The sequence below is a fragment of the Corvus brachyrhynchos genome, unplaced genomic scaffold, assembly GCF_000691975.1.
Source record: "Corvus brachyrhynchos isolate BGI_N302 unplaced genomic scaffold, ASM69197v1 scaffold90, whole genome shotgun sequence".
In the NCBI taxonomy this organism is placed as follows: domain Eukaryota; kingdom Metazoa; phylum Chordata; class Aves; order Passeriformes; family Corvidae; genus Corvus; species Corvus brachyrhynchos.
In genome coordinates, this window is record NW_008236932.1 from 4913338 (window position 1) to 4938344 (window position 25007).

Below are 25007 nucleotides of genomic sequence, written 5' to 3' on the forward strand. Positions count from 1 at the left end.
AGAGCTGTCTTGTCCGATCTGTCTGTGTTATGTTCAAGCTCCATAGAGGGGGGAGCTCCTCTTAGTAGAGAAGAGTGATCTTTACCTTTTCAGTGTCAAGTTTGGTTTCTCATTTTTATTTAGTATTCAAGCCTTGCAGGATTGACTTCACAGGGTGAATCTTCTTAGGTCTCAGGGTCATATGTGTCTGCAGTTGTTATGTAGCAAGTTTTTCCTTCGGGTTTCTTGTTAGCATTTCATGCTTCCTTTATTCTAGTAAAAATCTTACATGCCTTTTTCATGAGCCAATTGCAACATGGGAAACATTTGGTTCTTCAGGCCCTTGTGTTCACATGTTGCAGGCTTAGACAGTGATGCCTGGTCTAGAGAGGCACAACTCCCTGTCAGGAGGCAGCACAGGCACCCAAGCATCCAGGTGAATCTGAGTTCCCCTGGAAGCACTGTATGGACTGTGTATGGACAGTATGGAGACTGAAAGGTTGAAGCAGTCACTCTCTTAGTCTGTCTAGGGAAAGGAATGTCCTTTTGGATTTTGTTTGTTTGTTTTCTGGTGTTCATGTCCAATGTCTGTCTGTCTTTATCTGCACAGAAGCTCAACAGTGGGAAAGCCTGACACCAGAAAGCAGAGAGCACCTCATTCGTTCATTGTCTACGATGGCATCAGATAGCAGACCTGAGCTACAAGAGAGGGCGTTTGTGTTGAAGAAAACACTTGAAAATCTTGATTAAATTATAAAACAAATTTCAAAGTGCCATGTAAAACAAAAACAAAAAAGTGCAGTGGTCTGAAAACCAAGTGGGGAAATGAAGATTACTCTGTAGGATGCATCATTCCTGGCCAAAATAAAAAATGCCTTAAATTCTTTTCCCCATTAATATTATTTTTACTCTTAAACTGATCGTTATTTTATCAGCAAATACCTCTGTCTGCCCTAGAATGTTTGTAAGTGTGCAACATAAAAAACGCAGGGGCAAAATGCTTTTGTTTTTTTTTTTTTTTTAATCGGCAGAAGAATGTTACTCAGACCCCCTTTGTCCTTCCAAAAAATAGTTGAAAAACCACCAGCACAGAAAGTGAAAAGCATATTTAGTTTTCACATTTTTTGTATGTAGAGATCTTTTAACTGGTGTCTACTCCAGTAGTGCTGGTGTTTGTTATCTGTAGAGAACAAAATGCTTCCCTTGATGAGGCCTGTGTTAAACTCCTGTGGCTTTCCAGGGGCAGGGTTTCATCTGACACCCACCTCTGCTTCTGCTTGCTCCTCCCTTGCAGCCTGTTGTCTGTGCATTATGAAAGGCAGAGTACTGTTAACTTCGCTCCTTCCTCCTCTGACCTCAGCATGGATTGACCGAGACTATGCCTTCCCCAGCTGGCAACCTCGGCCTCCCAAACTTAAAATGAGAACTTTTTCCCCCAAAGGATGCACAAGAGAGCACTTTACTAAGCTGTGTGGGACAAAGTTGAGCCAAGTTGGTACCCAGGTGGAACACTGCTCTTCTCAAAATTGTTTTGCATGGACACTCCTTAGCTCCAGGAAACTAAAAAAAAAAAGCCCCAATCTTTTCTAGGTATGTTTTTGAAGAGCGTTTGAAGTTTGAAATGACACATTTTTTTAATAGTGGTAATGTTTTATTCCCTTCCTGTTCGTAAACCTGTTATTGCTTTGGAAACCTGTAACAATTTAGACTTGTCAATATTTGTAAGAAACTGAATCATCTGTCATTTATCAGAGCCCAAGTCATGCTGGTTTCTAGCAATTTGCACTTAAGAAGATTATATCTGCAGTAACATGGGAGTAAAATTGCTATATGGTGATGTGGCCCTGCTGCCTGTCTCCTTTTTTTTCCCCCCTCCTCCGACGAAAGACAAATCTGACCACTATAGCAACAGACTTTTAATAGTGTGAAGATAGCACTGCTCCATAATCTGACCAGTATGTGTACAGCTTTTGGGGATAAATGCTTTGCTGACGGTGAAATAAAATCATTAGTGTGGGCAATATTATGTTCATGGCTTTCAGCACAGGAAGGCTTATTTCTTTTCTTGCAGTCTGCAGCTCCTTTCAGATCTGCTCTGGTAGGGAGAGGATTGCTCAGATGACATCACATTTCCTCCATGTCCATTTATTCAAATTCAGGTATGCAGTACCTACTTTCCCCTCAGGTGCCATTCCCCAGTCAGTGTTTCCTGGTACTGTAACAATCTTGTCTGACCTGCTCTCCATAGGGAAGAATGTGATTTGTGCACATGGGGTAAGAGAATGTCAGGAAGAAATGGGCAGAGCTGTCCCACTGTGGCTCTCGTGTAGCAGAAACCTCAGCGAGCACTATTGCATTGTACACTAGAACTGGTCAGTGGGCAACTCCTTGGTGCTGGGAGCTGGTGCTATAATGTTTTGATTTACACCTTGTTGCAGGGAGCTGCCTTTGTTTACGTGTAGTTTGAACTATTGAGCACAGTGTACATTTTAAAATTTTACTGGGCAAATCATTTTGCAGTATCTTTAAAAACTTGCTTACCGTGACATGTAGTGTCATGAGTGCTCTTTTTTTTTTGTATTAGGTGAATATTACCAGTGATGCTTTGCTGTAGCAGTTCATTGTCTGACTTGGGTTTTTTCATATGGGTGAGTGACAGTAACAGAAAAGCAAGAGCCTCCATGTCTGGTAATTTGAGTTTTCACTGTGGACTGGAGTTTTCCGAGGCAATGCCTAGTATGGTCAAATGACTGTACGTAGAATAACTGTAATCATTGTCAATAGCAACCTGAATTTCTCTATTGGGGATTTACACTAGAGGGAAGAGTGTATTCTAGGAACTCTATAAATCAGCTGGATTAACAACTCTGGCCAAGAGTGTTAGGAAGGTTAGAGACGGTATGACACTTTCTGAATCACAAAGCAATATGTCTTTCTTGTGATTACAGAGCAGATTCAGAGCTCCTCTCTAAAGCATGTGCCTATACACAAAACCTACCTGTACAAAAGTTAATTAAGTCAGAGGTTTGATTTCTACCCCCCTCGCATTTGTAAACTTGATAGGATTAAAAAAAAAAAAACAATAGATGTGGCCTTCCTAGAGTTTCTCCTCTAAAAGTGATTGCACTATGTAAAACACACTGTACTTTGCCCAGCATGGGCATTTCTTGTGCTGCTGCAATGCTTTGTATACCTGGAGTGCAGTGCGCAGACTCGACTCTAGCACTCTCGCTCTGACTTACAAGCTGTTGCTTAAATGGATGTATATTGAGAAAAGTTTTCTAATGTTGCAAGATCTCCATCAAATTCACTGCAATCTGTACTGTCCAAATATGTGAATGGTCTGACTGAAAGAAAACCCTCCTGCTTACCAAAAAGGTAAAACTAAATAAAATCTGCATGACCTGTTCCTTGGAGTAACTGGTAGTGTTTTTTCTCCTTCAGTGAGCGTTTTATAGCGTTGCTGTTCTCCAGATTCAGTGTGATGCTGTTGTGCTCTGCGCTGGCCCTCAGGTCCCTCACCTCATGGAGACACAGGGTGGCTCTGCAGCCCTGGAAGGAACTGTGTGTTTTTGAACCCATAGCTTGGTGTCCTGCAACCAGGCAGAGTTAGGGGACATGGATCTGTATTACATAGACACATTTTTTAATATATTATACAAGACTGCATATATATGTTATATATATGTGGTAGATGAGGCCATGAGATTGAAAACTTACTTAATATTCAAGAACTTTAATATTTCCAAATTACTCCAGACATGCACACGTTTCCCCCCAGTACAACCTCAATTATACGTACTTTTCTACGTGGAATTCTGAAAGGAAAAGACACAAATGAAGTAAGCAGAGGAGAGCACACAAACACAAACCTCACAGATGCTGGCTGGCCACCAGGTGGCTGAAGCATCATCTGGCAAGAGAAATGCTGTCTGTATACCCACTGTACACAGACCAGGCATAGGTCCTGTGCTGTGGTGAGCAGAGACCTGCTCTGCAGTGCTGTGACAAAGCTGGGTTTCTGTGGTTTGGGTATGAGCCCCACAGACATGTCATTTCTGGCCAGTGAAAGCAGCAGGATACATTCCAGTAAGTTCAAAATTGAGAAAGGGTTTAATTCTGAGTAGGCGCTATTCAGTGAAAAATAACAAGCACACACATCAGCAGGTTATGTACTTATATTTAATAGCAACAAGTCAGGAAATTGTAAAAATAGCTTGGAAGTTAGTTGTTGATGATTGCTTTGCTCCTTAATAAAAAACTACATACCAACAACAATTGGTATGACACTTTTCTCTGGGATTTGACAACAGGCAAGGAACATTGTTACTACACTTTACAACAGGTCTTCTGAATGCTGTAGAACACTGGTAGCTGAATCAGATTTCCCTCATTAATTAAAAAGCTTTGTAAACTTAAAGCTACTACTTATATACATTTATATGTAAATGCTTATGGATTTACAGGCATTACAGCACACCAAGAGGATTGAAATTGTCCAGCTTACTTAATAGAACAGACTTTTTCCTATGCATTTCAGTTCTTAATAAGATGCAGATATGAACTAATAGCTAAAACATTAAAAGACATTTTAAAAAATTTAAAAAGCAACAGGGAACACTTAAGAAGGTGCTACTGCACATCAAGGACCACTGCTTCCCAGCTCTGCAGGTCCTCTTCACTCTTTTGTATGTTTTTTCTCAGCTTTCTTGTGGGCAGGCTCTTTTTTCCTGTTTTGAATCTGAGTGTATCTTGTAATGGTGGATATACCATCCACAAACCTGGTCTTGTAGAGGACATTTGCATTGTTGAACATTCCATCCTTCAGGGACACCACAATAAACTAAAACAAACCAGAAACACTTAAATGTTGCTACCCAAATAAAGACTTTAAACAACACTAGAAAAGGCTTCCAAAGAGGGGACTTCTTTTCCTTCATTTGGCTAATACCTTAGTAATAATTCTTAAAATACTCTAACTAAAGCCCAAGAGAATGTGCTACACGGGTCAACGTACACCCAAACGCCACACTGTTTCTGCAGCTAATGACACTTCTGTCCATATCCCAGCACCTGGCCTGGGATACAGCCCACAATGCAGGATCCCTGTTCATGGTGGAAGGAAACACTGGGAAAAAACAGTGCCACTAATTATGAAAGAATGCGGGATCTTAGCTAGTCAAAAGACACTACTCCATTTTACAATACTGGTAACAAATGTTCCCCTTCTCACTCTCATAATTTGGAATGGTCATGTCCTATTTGTCTCCATCAAATAGAGACAGGTACTGCCTTTTTTTCATGTACAGGTCACAATGATACAGAGATTCTTTCCAGTAGTGCCTGACATTTCAATAGGGTCAACATGGAATATTTTTAACCTCAGGTTAAAGAACTCTAGGAAAAAAGAATTCAGGATGTTGTCATGCCTGAAATTGAGCATACCACAGATACTCCTCCCTATTGCTCCCTTTTAACCAGTGCAGCAACAACATTTAAGTTTCACCATTGTCCTATCATCAGTCTAGCTTTCAATTGAAGTAACTCAGAAATATAACACACATCCCTAGAATAAAAGACGTAAACAGCTCAGAGTCCTCAGTGCCATACTGCCTTTGGAAATAACAGATGGATCTCTGAGCAATCTGGTCTGGTGGAAGGTGTCTCTGCCCATGGCAGGGAATTGAACTGGGTGATTTTTAAGGTTTCATCCAACCCAAACCCTTTTATTACCTCAATAATTTCAAGATCATACCTGGGAGTGTCTGAAATGAGTTTGAAGCATCTGCCCAATATTCTGGGTATGAGAGAGATCAAGGGCTGCATCCACTTCATCCAAGATGTAAACTGGGGCAGGCCTGAAGAGGAGCATGGCTAATATCAAGGATAAGGCCACCAACGATCTAGTATGGAGACAAGAAAGTTATGATTTAGTCTCATCTGAAAGGCTTTGGCTTTTGAAAGCAATTGTTTGATAGGCAACAAAGGTGGTAAAGGGTCTGGAGCACAAGTCTGATGAGGGGCAGGTGCTGGGGTTGTTTAGCCTGGACAGAAGGAGGGACATTATTGCTCTCTACAACTAGCTGAAAGGAGGGTGTAGCCAGGTAGAGGTTGGCCTCTTCTCCCAGGTAACAAGAGACAGGACAAGAGGAAATGGCCTCAAGTTATGCCAGTGTAGCTTTAGATGGGATATTAGCAAAAATTTCTTCACTGAAATGGTTATCAAGCATGGAATGGGTTGCCCACAGAAGTGGTTGAGTCAGCACCCATGGAGGGATTTAGAAGACATGTAGATGTGGGGCTTAGCAACATGGTTTAATGGTGGACCTGGCACTGTTAAGTTTATGGCTGGACTCGAACTTAAGAGAGCTTTTCCAGCCTAAACAATTCTATGATTCTAAAATGCTCTCTCAAAAGCACATTACTGCTATGATTCTGAAGAAATGGAATCACAGCTTCCCATTTCAAAATGTGAAGTCTTCTGTCAGAAACAGCAAATATTACTTCTTATTGAAAGACCAAATTAGTTGGGTGATGATATTTAAAATTATGCTCTTGCTCTATTTTCAATTCTGAGTTGTGCAATGATGTTTTTCAATGGCTGGTTCTTGAAGTATTCTGTCCTTAGAAAGTTCTGTATCTCTGTCTCACCTCTTCCCAAATTCTGTTTCTGCTTTTCAGTTTGTTAAGGTTTTTTTCCTTAGAAGTTGCAAACAAGCACACGCTCTACACAGTAGACGCTGGAGAAGAAAACTGTTGCCATGGAACTACTTTAATACTGGGAAATACTTGTCTATATAGATTTTTGTGGTTACAACTCAAGGAGAGGACCATTTAATTCAACATTATGTCTACAGTTAAAGGTGGTTTTCTCACCAATTCATTTTTTTTGCCACTTCTGTGTGGAGTAAAATCTAAATAAAGCATTGTTCTAAGTCAGAATGCATTAATAGTGCTTCCAATATTGAGTCCATTTGGAAGAAGGCAGAGTCCCTGACTTGACAAGGAAAAGATTAATTGTTTGCTTTTCAGAACTTTAATTAGTTAAGACATATCAACTACATAAACAATGACAATGGAAAACAAATGAATTCACCAACCTTTGTCCTCCACTAAGTTCTGTTAAGTTTTCCTTCCATGTGTTTCCTAAGGCAACTCTGAACTCCATACCAACCAAGACATTGTTAGCTTTAGAGGCTGCCAGCATAGCTCTGGCTCCAGGTAGGAGTGTTGAGAAAATGGAACCAAAGTCTTCATTCACCTGGAAGTCAGACCACAAAAGATGTATGAATGTGCTTTGAATCAAGAGCACAAAGAGTGGAAAACTTAGTGGCGAGCAGCACGACACTCGAGACATCTTGCACAGTTCAACACCATGACTTCCATGTGACACACAAGGACAGTGAGAAACCAGCAGCTTTTATTTTTCTGTACTGAAGAGAGAAGCAACACCAAAGGATATATGACACCTCATACAAAGCATTTTAGAAGGATCAAATGAAAGTTGTATTGGAAGGCTTCTTTATGCTATCAGCCAGGGAAACGGGTATGCCCTCAGATTTATTAACTGGTGAATTGTGATTTCTCCTAATTAATGGACTACTAAAAGTACAAAGCACCATGTAAGAGATACACGTTGGCATCCTCCCCACTCTTTTTCTTCCCAGGTTTACTTAAGCAATGTCCAGGTATGGGATGAGATGCAACTTTATAACTGCGGATTAAAATTTCCTAGGTTTAGGAATTTATCTGAAAATACACTTATTCCACCATGCGTGATGCTTTTGAATTACAGCTCACTAATTTCTGCCAAACATGATTTTTACAATGAAAAGGTACCATTTTGTCAGTGATATCCTAAGTACAGGCAGGATAATTAATAATTAAATGGATACTTCATTTATGTGCAATTTAATCTTTGTTAAAATCAATTTTCTCAAAGGCCAAAAAGTACAAGTTCTGCTGGTACAGCAGAAAAGAAAGTGTCAGAAGATTTCCATGTAAAAAGGGATAATTTTATATTTTTGTTATAATTCATTATATGAGACAACTGGTAAAAAGGCAGAGTGCCTAGGTAACAGAAACATAAATCAGACATTGCTCTACCCCAATATTATGTATCCTGACAGTAACAGGAGCAGTACCCCAGGTCCACAGCCCTGCACTGTAGAGGGCTACATAGAACCAGAAAATTTTGTCTCTGGTAAGATACTGGTTTAAGAAAAAGAAAATACCAAAAATATAACCTGACTGTATTTCAATATACCTTAACCTTCATGAAATTTTTGTGGGCACTAAAAGGGAATGGGAAAGTAGTTTTGCAGGTTTAACTGGACCTTTACAATTCTCAGAGAATTCATGTCTTATTCTCAAAAGTGGGAATATACAGGAGAGATAAAGTGGTTATTTTTAAACATAGGTCAGGGATATTAGTTCTGAAAACAGAAGGTTTTTTTTAAATATGCAAAACAGTAATCTAAGATAAATCTGATCTTCTACTAAAACATGAAGATAAATTTCAAGTGTCATACCTTCTTCCAAGCAATATCTAAAGCTGCTTTTTTCTTCTGGTCAAGCTCTTCAATAACTGCAAGAATTTTTGTCTTGTCATTCTCTACAATTCTTTTTTTCTTCGTTAAGTCATTGTACTGGTGCAATGAGAAGAAAAGATTGATTTCAATGAACTTTGTGCTCAAATGCATTTTGTGCTAATCTTACAGCTTCACTGTGTCATAGTGTAGCTATGAGATAGTCATTAACCACAAGATTAAAAGCCAGTGCATTCATTTAGCTGCATGAAGGACGTACATTTTGGGATTATTTGCTAATTAAAGCAACAGAATTTTCAAAAATCAGCAAAGAGGAAAGACAACACTGCTCTGAAAGTTGCACTTCCAAGTTAATCATGTTTCATTTGCTTTTCCGTAGAAGAAAGGATGCTTCTGCAGGCTGATAGGAGAAAACAGCACTAGAACAGTTGAAGGGTAAAAATCAGTGGGCAGTTTTGAGACAATACTGGAATAGCATGAAGATACAGATTAATTCAAGACAACCCTGCTACACCATCAAGCTGTCATGCTTGAAGATGAATATTATTTTGGTCTGCAACTTTTAATACAGTATATAGTTCTCAGATACTCTAATGGATGCCACAAAGCTTGCTAATGCTTTAACTTAGGATAGACTGGAGTAGGAAGGAATAAAGTAGTATTTTTCACCATCCAAAGTCAACATTATGAGTAACTTAGAAACCTGGTGTGCCAATGAAGGGTTCAAAGATGTAAGATTAGTATGAAACAACCAGCAAAAGATTTCCTGCTATCTCATGAAGGTTTAGTTTCATTTTTGGTGTACTGAGAAATAGAGCATATGAAAACATAAAGCTACATTATATATATATCTGTATATATTGTATATACCATATGACCCACTTGCCCAATCTTTACAGGCTAAAGCACAGAATGCTTACCCTCTCCTCTACGTCAGAAAGCATGTTCATAGCTCTCGTGTTCACATTCCTTTCCAACCTCTCTTTATGCTCCTGCAATTTCTGCAGCTTCTGACTTGCTTCTTTAGGATTGCTACTTTTGAAATCATAGCGTGTGTTTGGCTGGCCAAAGTGTGCTTTATCTGAAGCTATCCACTGGTGTTCTTTCAGCATTTTGGCCACCTGGAAACAAAAAGATATATTGAGGCTTTTTCCTCACACTTCTCAAATGTGAACTAAAATTTAAAGAAAAAACAAACCAGGAAAAGCCTCACACCTACATTCTGAGATTACCACATTAATTCTTCTACCCCAATGCAGCACAGGTACATATCTTTACAATGCTTTGTGTGCTTTCCTTGACTGTGGGCGAACCAAGAATTTAAGGTAGCTTTCACATATATCTCATTTACTTACTTGAAACTCTATTTTTCTACATCTGAACTATACCAATGTCACTGCATCTTAGAATTACCTTCTTTTAGTTATCTAATTTGTCCATACAGTCGGAGTGTTCTTACCGATCACTTTCTCCTGTGATCTACCCTCTGTTACTCCATACAGATAAGCTCTTTTACAATGTACAATTTCCACTCCCTCTTCCTCAGATAAAACTTTTCACATTTGAGAGCTGCAAATATGACAGTGCTTAGGGGAAAAAGGGCTCTTTCCTTTGCCTGTGGCAAGGGAAATAACCATTCTTCGTCACAAGATACGAAGAAAAGCACACTTTTGAAATACCTTGGCAGCAGCATCAGCAGCGTCTTGTTGACATTTGGTGATGCTGTGTTCTAATTCTTTAACCTTAAGCTGTAATTCATTTTTTTTTTCTCTGTATTTTACCATCTCTGCAGATTTGTCTTTAATTGCATTATCATGTAATGCAATTACTTCCTTTTGCTTGGCAAGCTCCTTCTGTGATGTCTCTACAGATTCCTGAAAAAGCAAATCAGCAGACATTTATTGGCCTTCTTTACAAAGCTGGCATTAGAACCTTATTAGAACCGACACAGCAAGGAGAAAAAATTCACATGTGAAATTTTGAAGCAAAAAAGTAACTACCTCAGCTAAATGATTGTGGTAAGCAAGTCAGAGAAAAAAATGCACATTATAATGTGAGGTTCAGAGGATCACACACAGTAACATCAAAACGGATAATGAAACACAGTATTCACTTTTACCTCTGTCTTTGCCACTTCAGTCAGCATAGCATCAACTTGCTCCTGGTAGGATTTGATTGCTTCCTCTGCAGCTGCTATCTGTTGTTTATAGGAGGCCTGTTCTTGTCTCAGCTCTTCAAGTTCCAGAACTAAAGCTTTGACTTCCTAGAGAGATGTTTTCCAATTTATTAGTTATATTTAAATGGAAAGAATTAAGATTCGGTTTGATGCAGTAAATGCTGTAGAAGATTAACAGTACCCGTTCTTGAGCAAGGGTGCAATCTCACAAAAACAAAGAAACAGAAAAAACCTCAGACAGTGCCTATGTCAGTGACTATACAGTAATACATTAAGCCCAAAAACTGAGAGCATCAAAACCTCAGGAGAATCAAACTTCCTGATTTTTGCAGCCACTTTTAACACTGAGAAAACTGCCAACAGAGGTGAAGTTTTACCTGCTGCATATCTTTTATTTTTTTGCTTGAAGCATCTGCCTTTTTCTTGGCATCATTTAGCTTCTGCTCCGCATTTTTTCGTTCTTTTAGATATTCCACTTCTGCATTTTTAATTTTATTCTCTAATTCCTTGTATTTTTCTTCTGCTTTCTTTTTGCTCTCTTCTGTTTTGTTTAATGTCTCTTCACACTCCACTGAATCAAGAAGTAGAATACTGAGATGGGGCACTGTTGTCATCTTTAAACTTACATCTTAAACACCAACTAACTCTCTCTTTGCCTCCAATTGAAAAAAAGTGGTTGAACACTCAGTAATTGCTGAAGCCAGATACTTTAATGATTACTCTAAGACACTGTGCCATTGCTACCAATGATTGGTAGGGACCAAAGAGACAACCAGCCATTATGGAAATATGACCTTTTTTTTGACAGAGGGAAAAATATGGCAAGTCTCAGGATCAGTAAGTAATTAATCAGATGGCTACCTAACAAGATATCACCTCATCCCTAGAATACTATGCCTAGATATGTATCACGTCTGTGATTTTTTTTTTAAGATATTTTACTTGTTGCTGCATTTTGGGCATTTTTGTCTTTCCTTAGCTATATGAAACACAACTTCTTTTCAATGCTTTCTTGTCATGAAAACTACATTACTAACCTTAAATATCTACAGAACAGATGGCTTGAAAAAAATCAAGGATTACGGAAATATGGGATTAAATCCATTTTTAAACTTCCGTGCAAAGACACATTTTCCTTTATTATAAAGTATTAATTATTTTTAAATGGAATATAACATTTATATAGGTTATATAGGAGTATAACCTTTACAGTAAGAGAATGACCAACTGTAAGCGAATCACCTCTATGCAAGTATACTATGATTCTGCATTTGTTACATGTTCCAAAATATAAAGCTAGTGTTTCCAAAGTGAAAAGTATTTCTTTCTTAAATAAAGATTCTGTTACTCAAACAGCCTGATATCCATCTCATTCTCAGCAATTAGTTTTCAGTTAAAAGAGTAAGAACACATTTGTCACCAATGGTTTTCTTCAGGGCAAGCAGCTCTTCCTCTTGTTTGTGGTAAGCACTTTGATCAAGCTGCTGCTTCAACAGCTCTGCTCCCTCAGACGTCATCTCCCATTGCTGCTTCAGATACTGGTACCTTTGGAGAGAGTAGTGACACACACTGCTATATGGAAGGGTACCCAGCATCTCACTTTCAAAGCTGAAGTAAGTAGCTAAATACCTGTATTCCATTTCTTATGTGAGATACAGTGATGACTGTAGGGCAAATAAGCTCAAATGAATGAAAATCTGATAGAATTGCTTTGATAATAATTGTGAGGTTTGTAGGCATGTAAATTATTATATATGTAGCTCCTGCCATTTAGCCCTGATCTGCCACATTAAAAACAAACGTAACACATGGAATTTGGCAACAATTTAGAGATCGCCTTCTTTTTCCAACCAGCAGTATGACAGATGTTAAGCTGAAGAATTAAAGAAAAGATATCTAAAAGCAAAAGTTCCTTCCTCCTCTTGGCTATATTTCTGGAAGTCTACTGCAGCTCAAAACAACTTGAAAAAATGAATCCAGCTGGTAGATAGCCTGTTATGCAACACTACCTCCTTATGGCATTTTTGCAGAACTGACTGAACATATTTTTCTATTTCATCTTTTAATACGGTATTCAGTAATTGAGTAGCTGAAAATCAAATAAACTTAAAATTATTTAAGTCCTTACAGCAGTATCACTCAGATACTCGTTTTTATGATCTTTTTATTTTCTTGCAAGAAAAATAAGACTGACCACAAATTGGAATTCTGTACAGATGTTAAAGATACGTCTGGAACAGACCCATTCTCCAACAGACTTCATGAAACTTCAACCAATTTAAAGCAGACATCAATATGTACCCTTTTTTTTCCTGTATTATCCAAAACAAAGGTTTTTTTGGTGTTACCTAAAAACTGAATGTGCTTTTTGATTGAACTTACCAATCATATTGGGAGGACAGGGAGGAAGGGAATTATCTTCTGCATATTACACTTGCAAAAGGCCCTATGGCCTCTCAAAACAACTCGTTATATTAAATTTACTAAGTCACATTAAGAGAGATTATACACATTTTATAGTGGAAACCTTACTTATCAGCAACCGTCATCAAGCTTGCCAACTCCTTCTCTACAGCTGCAAGTTCAGATTCCTTCTTCTTGAGTTCTATTTCAACATCTTTCATTTCTTGGAATTTAGACAATATTGGTGCAGCTTGTGAGGATGCACCTGTTAAATGAAAAAAAATAAAAACCCAGGCTAATTGGAATTAGACCAGTGGATTCACCATTGGTAATTGCAAATTCTAAACATTAATAATGACTCGGGTTGATGATTTATTTTAGTTGAGAAACAGATAAGGCAGGTAGGCTAAAGTCAGAGTTCTCAGTGGACAAAGACTACCTTCTCTCTTACAGAACTTAGTTCTGCAGGCTTTGAACACTACACATGCATGTCTTGAGCAAACAACTAACTTTTCAGAATTTATGAAATTATTGCAAATCAATGATGAATTACTTCAAAAAGTGCTCAAATTCCAAGCACTTCTGCTTCCAACAGGATTATACAGTCAAATAAGATTTAAGTATTTAAAAATCTAAATTACTTTATGCAAAGTTTGTCATTAATTTTTTCTTAAACTAATTAATACTATTTCAGCTGAAGACAATTTTAGCTCAAACAGATTATTCCCGGTATGTGTCTAAACAAAAAGGTCACTGTTCATTTTTATAAAAAGTATGCAAGAGCCCTAAACACATCAACAGACACACAACATTGTTGTTAGTATTATTATATGAGTAGAACCAGCAATTGCCTCCATGCAGAGTTCCCTGGGGATCAAACACATCTCCATCAAGAGTAACACTTCTCGTCATTATCCTTTTGTCAAAAGTCACTTTCTTAGCATTATCCATATTGTTGCAGACCAGTGTTGTTCCAAAGACATATTCCATTGCTTTCTGCAGTTCAGATTCATATACAATTAGGGAAACGGCTAAATGCAAGTTAGCACGGCCAGCCTAGAAATCAAATGAAATGCAATTAATATACCTTAACTTATAAGAAGTTTCAAATCTTTCAGATCCTTTCAATCAGTGATTTCTGTCTTTTGTTGATAAAATCTCTTTCTAAAAGTATCATTACATTTTAAAACTATTTCAGTTATAAGTGGAATAATTAATACCCACTTAAACCTCATGTAACTGAAAGGATACAAAGGAAAACAAAATCAATATACCCTCAAACCTTGTAGAAATTCATATTAGTAAAACCATTAAGAATCCCAAGTTTTTAGTACAGAAATAAATTGAAAATGGGACAGAAGAAATAAAGTGTAAAGAGTGTATTTTTTTACATACCAAGCTTTGGGCCAACTTGACCGTGTCTTCTTGAACACACCTGGCTGAAATTTTGTTCAATGGAATGATGGTGCATCGATGCTGTAGTTCACCCTTTTCTAAAAGCTTTTTGCCAGTAACCTCAAATGAAAAATAGTTACAAAGCACACCTGAGTACACAAGGGGTTTTGTAAAGTGAGACAATAGGGCACTGGAAGAAGAACACACTGCTGCCACCAACTATGCAAGACTTCCTTGACCCAATTTAAACATGTACATGTGTCCAAACCCCTCTCAAGCACTCAGTAACAAGGCACATGCTTGCCAACCCCAAATCATACAATCACATCTCAAAATTCAGAGTTCTGTACTAAAGCAATAAACTTACCTCTGTGTCCACAATAATGTTGTAGAGTTTCCCTCCAGCCACTGCTTCCAGGGCTTTGGCATTGGATGGATCTTTCACAGTGAAAAGAGATGCAACAGGGCCTTTCACATGGTTTAGATTCCAATCTTTTTCTGGATGTCTTAAAATAAATATAAATTATGACAATGAATCATGTTTGGTTTTCTCCCACACATCTTAAAAAAATTTATATTTAAAACTCATTATGCTTATTATTCTGGTATAAGCAATTCTAAATTCGATCAGAAAGAGAACCCCACGCAAAAAATGGTTAAATTGAATACTTCACAGCAAAAGACTTGCCAATAAAGAGTCAGTTATATAGTCATTAAAATAATGTAATTCCTGATTTATTCACCCAATGTTCAATTGATTTTTCCAATGGGTTCTGTTATTACCACAGCTATAAGAATATGTTCAGCCTGTAACACAAACAGTTAAACCTGGGGGTATAGATACTTGACTGGAGTTGACCTCCAAAGAGCAAGTCTACTTGTCACAGGCAGGAAACAATGATTACACATTTTTGCAGTTTAGACCTTTGGATTCTATGGCTTTAGATACTGAAGTTATGACTTGAAAATGCCATCAGACAAAACTTAAATTCTAGTGACTTTGATAAGACTGTAACATTTCCTGACTTCCCCCCCCACCTTCCCCCTTCACTTTGCAGCACAGGTAAGACAGTCATTATTGACTGGCACTAAAAGGAAAGCAAGAGCTAAGACATTGGTGGAATTATCTGGTAAAAGGCCCCCAAAAGCCTTTTCAAACCTCTTTCAAGATCATGCTGAGATCTTACTTGTATGTAAAATGTAGATAAGGAAACTTTGCCATTAAACTTTCGCTCAGTTCTCTCAGCCGACTGATATCAGAAATCAATGCCTTCTTTTTTGCTAGGAGGGCTTCTCCTTTCTCTTCTTCGGAGTTGAACAAAAGTAGTAGACATATAACCAGAGCAGAGAAATCCGTTAGCTTAAAAATTGGTATTCTACACTGTTTATCTACATATACGTAGAGAATACTTACTTAGAAGACTTCCTAAAATTCTTTGTAAATTTTCAGACTAAAAAAATTCATACCATCATGACACCAAACATGCAAAGAAAAAGTTCAAAGTGTCATATTCTTCCCTAAAGGTTACTTGGAATTTCAACAGTTTTGTGTAGTGTCTGAAACAAATGTTACCTGGCATGAGAAACAAACTCTAAGAAGTGTTTTAGGTACAGAAAACCAGTAAGCAATAGGGATGTTGGTCCCTTTTCCCATTAAATTTTACCTGGAATTTAATTGTGCCATCAAACTTCAAAACATTTGGCCCAAACAAAGTTTATAAAATCAAATTATTTTAAGCTGCTTTCTGTGGAAGTTTAAGAGTTTGTGGAGGCTAGATCAGGGAAATTTCTTTATGAGTGAAAGCAGCATACTTGATTTTTCACATCCCTCCTGCACTGGGGTCTGGGTGAGATGGAGTTAACATCCCCCACAGCAGCCCTCATAGTGCTGTTCTTTGTGTTTCTACTAGAAAGGCATAGATGTAACACAGTTTTGGCTACTGCTAAGCATGCTGGGACAGCATCAAGGGTGTCCCTCCAGCTCCTCTTCCAAAAGCCAGTAGGCTGTGGGTGGGCAATAGAGTGGGAGGGGACATAGCCAGGATATGGGGTCCAAGGGATATTCCATACTATTATGAAGGTGTACTCATTAGTAAAAGCTATGGGAAAGGACGAGAGGAGGGAGCATCCATTATTAAGGCCTTTGTCTTCCAAAACAGCCTTTAGGCATACACTGAGGTCCTACTTCACAGGAAGGAGTTGAACATTGCCTCCTAATTCCTGATGGGAAACAGAGCATAATTTTTTTTGTTTTCCTTTGCTTCTGCATCCTCCAGCCAGCTCCAAGACAGACCTGCCACTGGTCAAGGCCAAGACCATCATTGATGGTGGTGAAGCCTCTGGGATAACATATTACAGAAGGGGAAATAAAAAGCCAAACCTATCTACAGTGGCCAGAAAGATGAGTGACAATATGTGAGAGGAACAGCCCTGAAGACACCAAGGCCAGTGAAGGAGAGGCAGGAGGTGCTCCAGGCACTGGAGTCGAGATTCCCCTGCACTCCATGGTGCAGACCATGGTGAGGTAGGTGTGCCCTGCAACCCACAGAAGTACACAGTGTAGTAGATATCCACCTGCAGCCTGTGGAAGCCCAGACTGGAGCAGAGTCCTGTCAGAACCTTTAGACCCATGGACAGAGGAGCAGGTTTGCTGGCAGGATGTGTGACCCTCCACAGGGGACCCACACTGGAGTAGCCTGTTCCTGAGGGACTGCACCCCATGCTGGAGCAGTTTGTGAAGAACTGCAGGCCATGAGAAGGATTCACGTTGGAGAAGTCCATGAAGGACTGCTTCCCTTGGGAGGAGCCCCATGGTGGAGCAGGGGAAGGGTGCAAGTCCTGCCCCTGAGGAGGAAGGAGTGGCAGAGACAACATGTGAGGAACTGACTGCAGACCCCATTCCCTGTTCCCTGGCACTACTCACAGAGAGGAGGTACAGAAGATCAGGAACGAAATACAGCCTGGGAAATTACATTAAATTGATTTCCCCAAGTTATGTCTATTTTGCCTATGGCAGTAATTGCCAAGTGATCTCTCCCTGTCCTTGTCTCAACACACGAGCTTTTGCCATGTATGGTCTCCTCTGTCTAGTTGAGAAGGGGTGTGGCAGAATGGCTTTGGTGGACACCTGGCATCCAGTCAGGGTCAACTCATGATACTTTTATACTCCTTTGTATACTGCCCCAACATTACGCATCAGAAGTCTGTACAGACCTGAATAGTTCAGCTCCTTTATTTTGTTCTCTAGGCTTATTTTCATTTTTTCAACATCTTCCAATGCTTTTCGGTATTTATTGTAGCCTTCGTCCACCTTTTTAACTTCATCTTCTTTTGTCTTTAATTCTTTTTGTGCATAATTCAACTTCATTTGAGCCTGTAAGGAGCAAGCAAATATGGAACCAGAGCTTCAAAGACAGTCTTGCAGGTGCAAATTTAGAACACTTGCACTATCAAGCTGCCCATGTAATTTATAAAATTTTCCACTAGTTGCAGATATGACAAAAAGCAGCCTTGGCTTTTGAAAATAATGGCACAGGTCATCTGGAAACAAAAACATAGATCTTGTATTTAACGATGGTAACATATTAGAACATGAACAGAGTCTGAGAAGAAACAAAGTAAAATAAGGTGGGATACAGCTACTGTTTTACTTAATGGAGACGAATTTCTCCTTAAGTGAGACAAGGAAAAGTGAACTTTGAAAATTTAAACCCCACTATCAGAGCCACCCCAGCAGAGGTTTTCTATCTTAAGACAAAACAAGTGTCATCTCTTTCAGTTGTGTGATGAGCATACAATTTAACTAAGGAGAAAACAGCTTCTTCTAAACTCTCCATTTCACAGTCTCAGGCATCTTTATTTTGATTCCATTAAGTTTTACTGTAGAAATCTCTTAGTTTGATTGTGTATCACGGACAACAGTCTTAATTTTTTCCTATTCAGTACTTCTGATCATTTGAGTACAGTGAGTCCTTCTTTGTATCTCAAATGCCACTTGCTAATACTTCCTCACAGCAATGCTAAAGCATTTTTCTGTGCAAGGATATTTTGTTTGTATTTTATCAAAAAGTTAGCTTAATGCGTATGCCAAAATGTAAAATATCTTGCACAGATATTCTGCACCTCTTTTCATTGATCTTTCAAGCATGTGTTTGTCAACTGGTTTTCAGACAATTTTCAAAAGCATGAAGGCAGGTCTGAGACAGGCTGAGCTTTTCTCCTTACCTGTTTAGCCTCTGTTACTGCTTTGCCAATTTCATTTTTGCAGATCATCATCTGTCCTGAAAGAGTAGCTTCTTCACCATCCTTATTGCTGGACAGGCCAGCAGACACAGCATTAAAATGCTGTTGCGCTGCGGCTAAAGCACGTGCATCTTTTTCACATTCTTCTTCTGAAATGTTTAGTTTTTTCTCTAAATTCTTTACCTCATTCTCCTTTGACACTAATGCTTTAGAATCCTTCAGCAAAACAAAGAACAAAAAAATAAATAAAAAAACTAAAAGGGAACCTGAGTCCATTACCTCGAAATTCATTTTGTTTAGGTGAGGAGCAACAAGTAGTTTCATCAACTACATTTCTATGACCCTTTGTCAGATTTTGTGATCTTGCAACATGTCTTTGCATGTTTTCAAATGTGTTACTTGCCCCTGAGCGTACTGAATATCTACAGACAGATGAAATACAGGAAGCGGTAACAACTGCCCAAGAACTAGGAGAATTATCTCTCTCTTCCCAATAATTAAAAAGCGATCCTCTTGCATAAAAAATACCGTCAAAAATATTCAAGGCAGAGATTTGTCATTTAATTTTAAGAGTAACATACGTCCAGAAAGCATAATAGTTTGAAGCTATAGGGATCTCTGCTGAGCTTAACAGAAAATTTGGAACCATGAAGAATTGCACTTTATTTGTATTTACATCATGTGTGTTTCTAAAGGGAACCTACTACCTATGCCATACAAATTAAACAGTGCCCTTAACATTTGTCTCTGCTTTCCTGATGTAATTCTTGCCAATCATAGGATTCTTCATACCGTAACAGGAAAGAAAAACCAGCTGTTCCCACAATCTGAATTAATTTAGTATGTAAAGAAAATTATATACAAATATCTTACCTTCTGCATACGTGTTACCAGTTCCTTGTACTTAACCTCTTCACTTTTTAAGTTTTGCTTCTTGAGATCAAGAGCACTTTGTGCTTTTGTATTAACTCTTTGATTTTCTGAAAGAGCAGCCTCCAGTGCACGAAGTCTACCACCTACTTCCTACAATCAGTAATGAAGGCATTTTATTTTAGCCTCTGAAATCAATACAGTATTTGTAATATTTCATCTTCTGTTCACAGCTTTATATAGAAGAAAATCTGACCAAGCAGGCAGTAGTCTCCAACACAAACAGGTCAGAACATCTCTTCCCTCTGTAATACAACCTAACTTGAAGCTACTATTGAAGAGCCACATCATTCCATAAGATGGGACACTGTGGATTTAGACATCCAAAGACTCTATGGGCCATTCAGTAGCTAGTTAAATTTATTGCCCCCAAAATTGAAGTCAATATTGTTTACTGTCAAACAAAAGCTTGCTTACTTTTCTCTTCTTTTGAGACATCAACAAAAAGGGAGAAAAAAGTCTCTGGCAAAACTTACCATTGAATGCACAGAGTGGAAACCTGAGGGCAAACAGTTTTTATGCTTCAGTTATTTTTCATTTGCATTTCAGGCAAAAAAAACCACCCTTTAAATGGATGTCTTCTAGACAATGGCCAAAACCAACAATGAACAACGCATAATCTAAACAACCCACCAGAAGAAGAAAAGGGGATACTATCTGTAAAAATAATTCCCATGTCTTAAAATTCTTTGTATTTAGGTATTCAGATGAGCACAAGTCTGTTTTTACTTACCTTATCCTTTTCCTTTTCCATCTCTGCTATGTCTTCATTAAGTTGTTTTACCTTCTGTTCAATTTCAGCCATGGATTCCTGAAACTTCTGTACATCAGACCGCATTTCCTTTAACATGTCAACGGAGGACATCTTTGTTTCTTCAGCCACAGCAAACTGATAAGCTACACAAAAGCGGCTTACATGTTCTATTTCTCGTAGTATTTTCTGGTATTCTAGATAGGATGCTCGTTCCTGAACAGACAAAAATAAAATTAAGAAAATAAACCTCAAAAATTTGATGGAAAAACAGTGCTACATTAGACTACTATAGAAATCTTCTAAGCACCTCTAAACATTGGTATTTGAAAGTAAGAGGAAGGATCCTCCACGTTATTTAGTATACTTGGTATTAAACATTGCAGGCCTGCTCAGAAAAATCTCAGATAAATCAATACTCATATAATTGATTGCACACCAGAAATACCGCTTGACTTAGTTTTTTAAGAACTAAGACGCTTTTAAACATATTTTTATTTTGTTCTCTTGTTTTCTTCCTTCTTCCTGCATCTCTAGAATTTCCTGGAGGTCCAAAATGTCACAGTCTCTGTACATGGAAAGATGATAAAATTTTGCTCTCTTATAAGATTCTACAGAGCTTGAAAACATGAGATTGTTTTAGCCAAAACATACTGGTGCAGGGTAGTTGAAAATATTTTTTCAGTACTTGAAGGGCCTACCTTACCACCCTTCTAATTTTTCCATACCTCTTTCAGTTTCTGTAAAGTTGGACTGATCTCCTCATTTAAGACCTGAAACACATAGCAGAACATTTATATTCTGATTTTACCGAACCCTAAACTTTAAACATGTCTATGCATGTCTAGTTCCACATGCAGAAAAGAAACATTCTACAAGTCAAAATCCACATTAAACTAGTTGCTCGGTTATCTTTAACAAATATGAATGAAAGTGTATTTTTCAACATGTAGTACCATTTGAATGTTTTCCAGTTTGGATTCCTTCTTCTCTATGGTTTTCTGGACAGCTATTTTCTTGCATTCATACATCCTAGTACCAGCTGCTTCTTCAATCATAGCTAAAATCTAAAATGAAACAATGCAAAAAACTTTGATGCTTCCTCGTATGCTAGATTGGTTCAACTCAGTTGAACATCTCATCTCCCTCCAACACCTTTATTTTTGTTATCCCTCTCCCAACATTCAAATCAGTTCAGTAAAACTTCAGACAAAAAAACTCCCACAACTTTCTTACCTCTGGTGGCTTCATATTTAGAACTTTGGTAATTTGTCCCTGGTGACAGAAAGATAAAATAAGAACAGTGGTTGAGTACTATGCAGTAGTAAAAAGAAAAACCAAAACCCCAAACCCCCACTCACTTTTATACATTGTATTATAAGTTCAAGCACTTTTTAAATTTTTTTGCTACAAGAATAAACTAGTTTACTAAATAGTGTTGCTCTTCAAAGTTCAAATATGTCACTCTTTCAGGTAGCATGCTTGAAATGGCCCTTACATCGTATCTTAGGCTCAATCTCCACAGTACTGATTACTCCTTAAGGGAGTAATACAAATATATATTCTAGAGTCTTACTGGGTTGCTGATGTTAAATAAGCTCCTAATCATAAACCAGCTTTTTTGGTGATGTAGCTCATATGTAATAGGGAGAAACAGAATATATACAAAACTGTCCCCATATTTGCCTTCCTCCTGGGACAGTTACATTCGAAACAATAAATTCTGTTCTGTTTTATTATTCCTTGCAAATATTTCAAGGATTTGCCTAGTCCTTAACAGAGCCTTCTCAATTTATCAGCCTTCTTTGGATAATTGTGACTTAAGAAGGTACATATCTCAGCTTCATTCAAAATACTGTCTAACAGGGAACATAAAGACTAGGAAATAAAATCTGTCATTTTAGCATAATAATAAAAGCAATACCTATCTCTTAAGCAGAAAAAAAATAGAAAATAAGATGGGCACATGTTTTAGAAAAGTTTGGTAACATGAGGGCCACACAAGGTCTTGTGCTACAAGATGTGTTTTAGAGCCAAACTATGCTGGACTGGAAACATTAACTACTTACCAGACGCCTTGTTTTTATTTGGTAAGATGCTACTCTAATTAGGAAATTAAGTGTTCTTCCGCTATCTCACCTGCCTTAAATTTAGTGCAAGTCCTACTCTTTCTGGATTTTATAAAGATGCATACAATACCTGCATAATAAGGAAGTAAGGATTATTGACATTGAGTCCAACAGAACAGAAGAGATCCTGCACACGGCTGTTGGCAGCATTAACACCATTGATAAGATACTTATTTCTACCTCCAACAATAACCTGGAGAACAAAGACAAAAAAAACCACTTGGTGTTGTGAGACTATAAACTGTAATAAAGACTAAAAAATCCGAGAAAATCACATGTATTATATCTTTGCATACACATGTATGTGCATACTATGAAGAACATCAGAACACAACTTGTTTGACATTCAAAATATTTAACTAAAATATAAGAAAAACTAGTCATTGAGGACAATACTGACAAACTTTCCAAAAACTCTTCTTTAAAAAACCAACCGATTAAAAAAATCGAAAACCAGAACCCCAACATCTTCATCAGAAAAATAAAGGTTCCTTTGGAGACCAAATTTAACACACTGTTCAGATATTAAGAAGATATGAAAGCAGAAAAAACCACAAGATAGAAAATTATACCTTGCTTTATGAACATTTCTAGCTAGCACACTGGATCTACTCCTACAGTAGCTAACTAACTACACTGTGGGGGCAATGTAGAAGCCTTGCCTCTACTGCAGAAACTCAAGGACTTCAAAAATTACCCTTTTTTCCCTTGACCACTCTGTTGAGCATGGTAAAAATGTATATATATATAGGTTATTAAAAAATACAGATGTTAAAGACTCACCTGCCTAGTCACAGTGATCTCATCATTAGCTTCAAATCCCAGGGGACTTCGACTCTTGTCCGAATTATCAAAGTTAATAGATACGGTTGCCTTTGTAATTCCAGCTTGCCCATTCTTATAAACTAGGTCTTGCAAGTTGGAAGCTCGCACCTAAGTCCAGGGAAAAGATATATACCTTTTTGAAAGTAATTAATTTCACATTTTCATTGTACTACTGTAGGTTTTGGAGAAATTAATGAAAAAAATGAAGGCCTAGCTGTATATTTAAGAATCCATGTGAACTGACACATGGGAGCTTCAAGGCACTATCACTGTAAAACCACTAGCCGTGTGTACCAGTCTAGTTTTAGTTATCCAGCTAATTGTTTCTGCATGGGGCTCCAGACAAACACTGCATACGTGTTTAAAAAAAGCCAGCCACCAGTAAATTTATTTAACAGACATTTATTTTTCACAATGCAGTTCACAGGGAAATGATTCAGAAAGTGTTCCTTGGGGGTCTGCTGGTTTTGTCTAAAACTGGGGGGAGGTAGGGATGGGAAAGAAAGGAAATCAAAAAATCACCTTCAGACAGATTAAAACTGGTGTCAGAGCACACAGTTTTTTATGAGAATAAAGCAGATATATTATCTCTTAAATAGCAGGCATTGCATGAAAACCACTTTTTAAATTTTTTATGATGAACCAGATAGCCAGATTTCAAGACCCAATCAAGAACTGAAAACATTTATTACAAATAAGTAAATTAGTACCTTTAGATGGAAAAGACCTTCGGTTTGAAGTTACTTTTTAAGTGGTTATTTTTAGTCTATTGTTTTAAGCCACATACTTTTTATAACTGTGGTATAAGGATGAAGTTGTAACTCAACCTTAATGTAAGCATGAACAACAATGACAGAGACCCAGATTTATGCAACGAAATATCCAGATAGTAAAACTGTTTGTTTCAAAGAAGCACCACTTCAGGACTTCCGTGGGAGGTTACTCACTAGAGCAACATGAAATGTTGCTGGCAGAAGACCTTTCTTAAATGTCCCGTCTCTTTACCTGTGACAGATTGCTGATTCCCAGCACGAAACAAATGGAGTCCAAGACATTGGATTTGCCACTACCATTCAAGCCAGTAATGGCATTGAATAACGGGTCAAAGTCTTTAATTTCTGTCCTCTGAGCATAGGATTTAAAACCTTCAAGAACAATCGACTTGATGTACATCTTCTCACTCTTCCTAAGGGACCAGGCAAAGTATTCCTCTGAGAAGCAGTAAGAAAGGTATTTGTAATCCTACATATTTCAGAGTAAAGAAGAAAGAATACGCCAATGAATCACACTGCCAAACAAACAACTAGACGTGTGAGAAAATCGAAAGAACGTATGTCTTTTACAACAAAAATATAATGCATTTATAAACAAAAAAGCCAAGTAGACGACAGATCCAGGCAGCATCCCAACAATAACCTGTACTTCAGCATTTCTAAGCGACGTGCCTTTACACAAAGCTTATCACGACACGTGGGTACAGCCTCATGGAAAACCACGGTTTGTCGCCAAGCGGGCCGCCAGCGAAAGCAAGAAAAGGCCCGGTGTTTCAGAACACCGCAGAGCCTGCCTTTCCCGCTTGCGGGAATGCTATACCCGTTAGGCCACACCGCCCGCGAGGGGCAAATCCC

At 38.1% G+C, this 25007-nt stretch overlaps 2 protein-coding genes across 2 annotated transcripts in view; one reads left to right on the top strand and one right to left on the bottom strand.

The window, feature by feature from the left end:
* KIAA0368 (KIAA0368 ortholog) overlaps positions 1-865 on the top strand; it is a 52075-nt gene extending 51210 nt beyond the window's left edge. Inside the window, exon 50 of the mRNA XM_017728279.1 lies at positions 590-865. Within this exon, the coding sequence (XP_017583768.1) occupies positions 590-729 (140 nt within the window). The 3' untranslated portion in view covers positions 730-865. The remainder of the gene's footprint in view (positions 1-589) is intronic.
* A 3204-nt stretch (positions 866-4069) lies between these two features.
* Positions 4070-24644, bottom strand: SMC2 (structural maintenance of chromosomes 2). Its single transcript, XM_008629201.2, has 24 exons — positions 24385-24644; positions 23338-23487; positions 22625-22747; positions 21662-21700; positions 21382-21492; positions 21154-21198; positions 20408-20641; positions 19618-19767; positions 18727-18960; positions 17716-17875; positions 15690-15807; positions 14870-15008; positions 14503-14622; positions 13959-14163; positions 13237-13372; positions 12125-12249; positions 11082-11275; positions 10648-10791; positions 10208-10402; positions 9449-9649; positions 8511-8627; positions 7080-7240; positions 5735-5882; positions 4070-4822 (listed from the first exon to the last, which is right to left on the bottom strand). Exons 1-24 carry the CDS (start codon positions 24550-24552, stop codon positions 4658-4660), a joined length of 3582 nt encoding a protein of 1193 aa, XP_008627423.1. The 5' UTR covers positions 24553-24644; the 3' UTR covers positions 4070-4657.
* Positions 24645-25007: the final 363 nt, after the last annotated feature.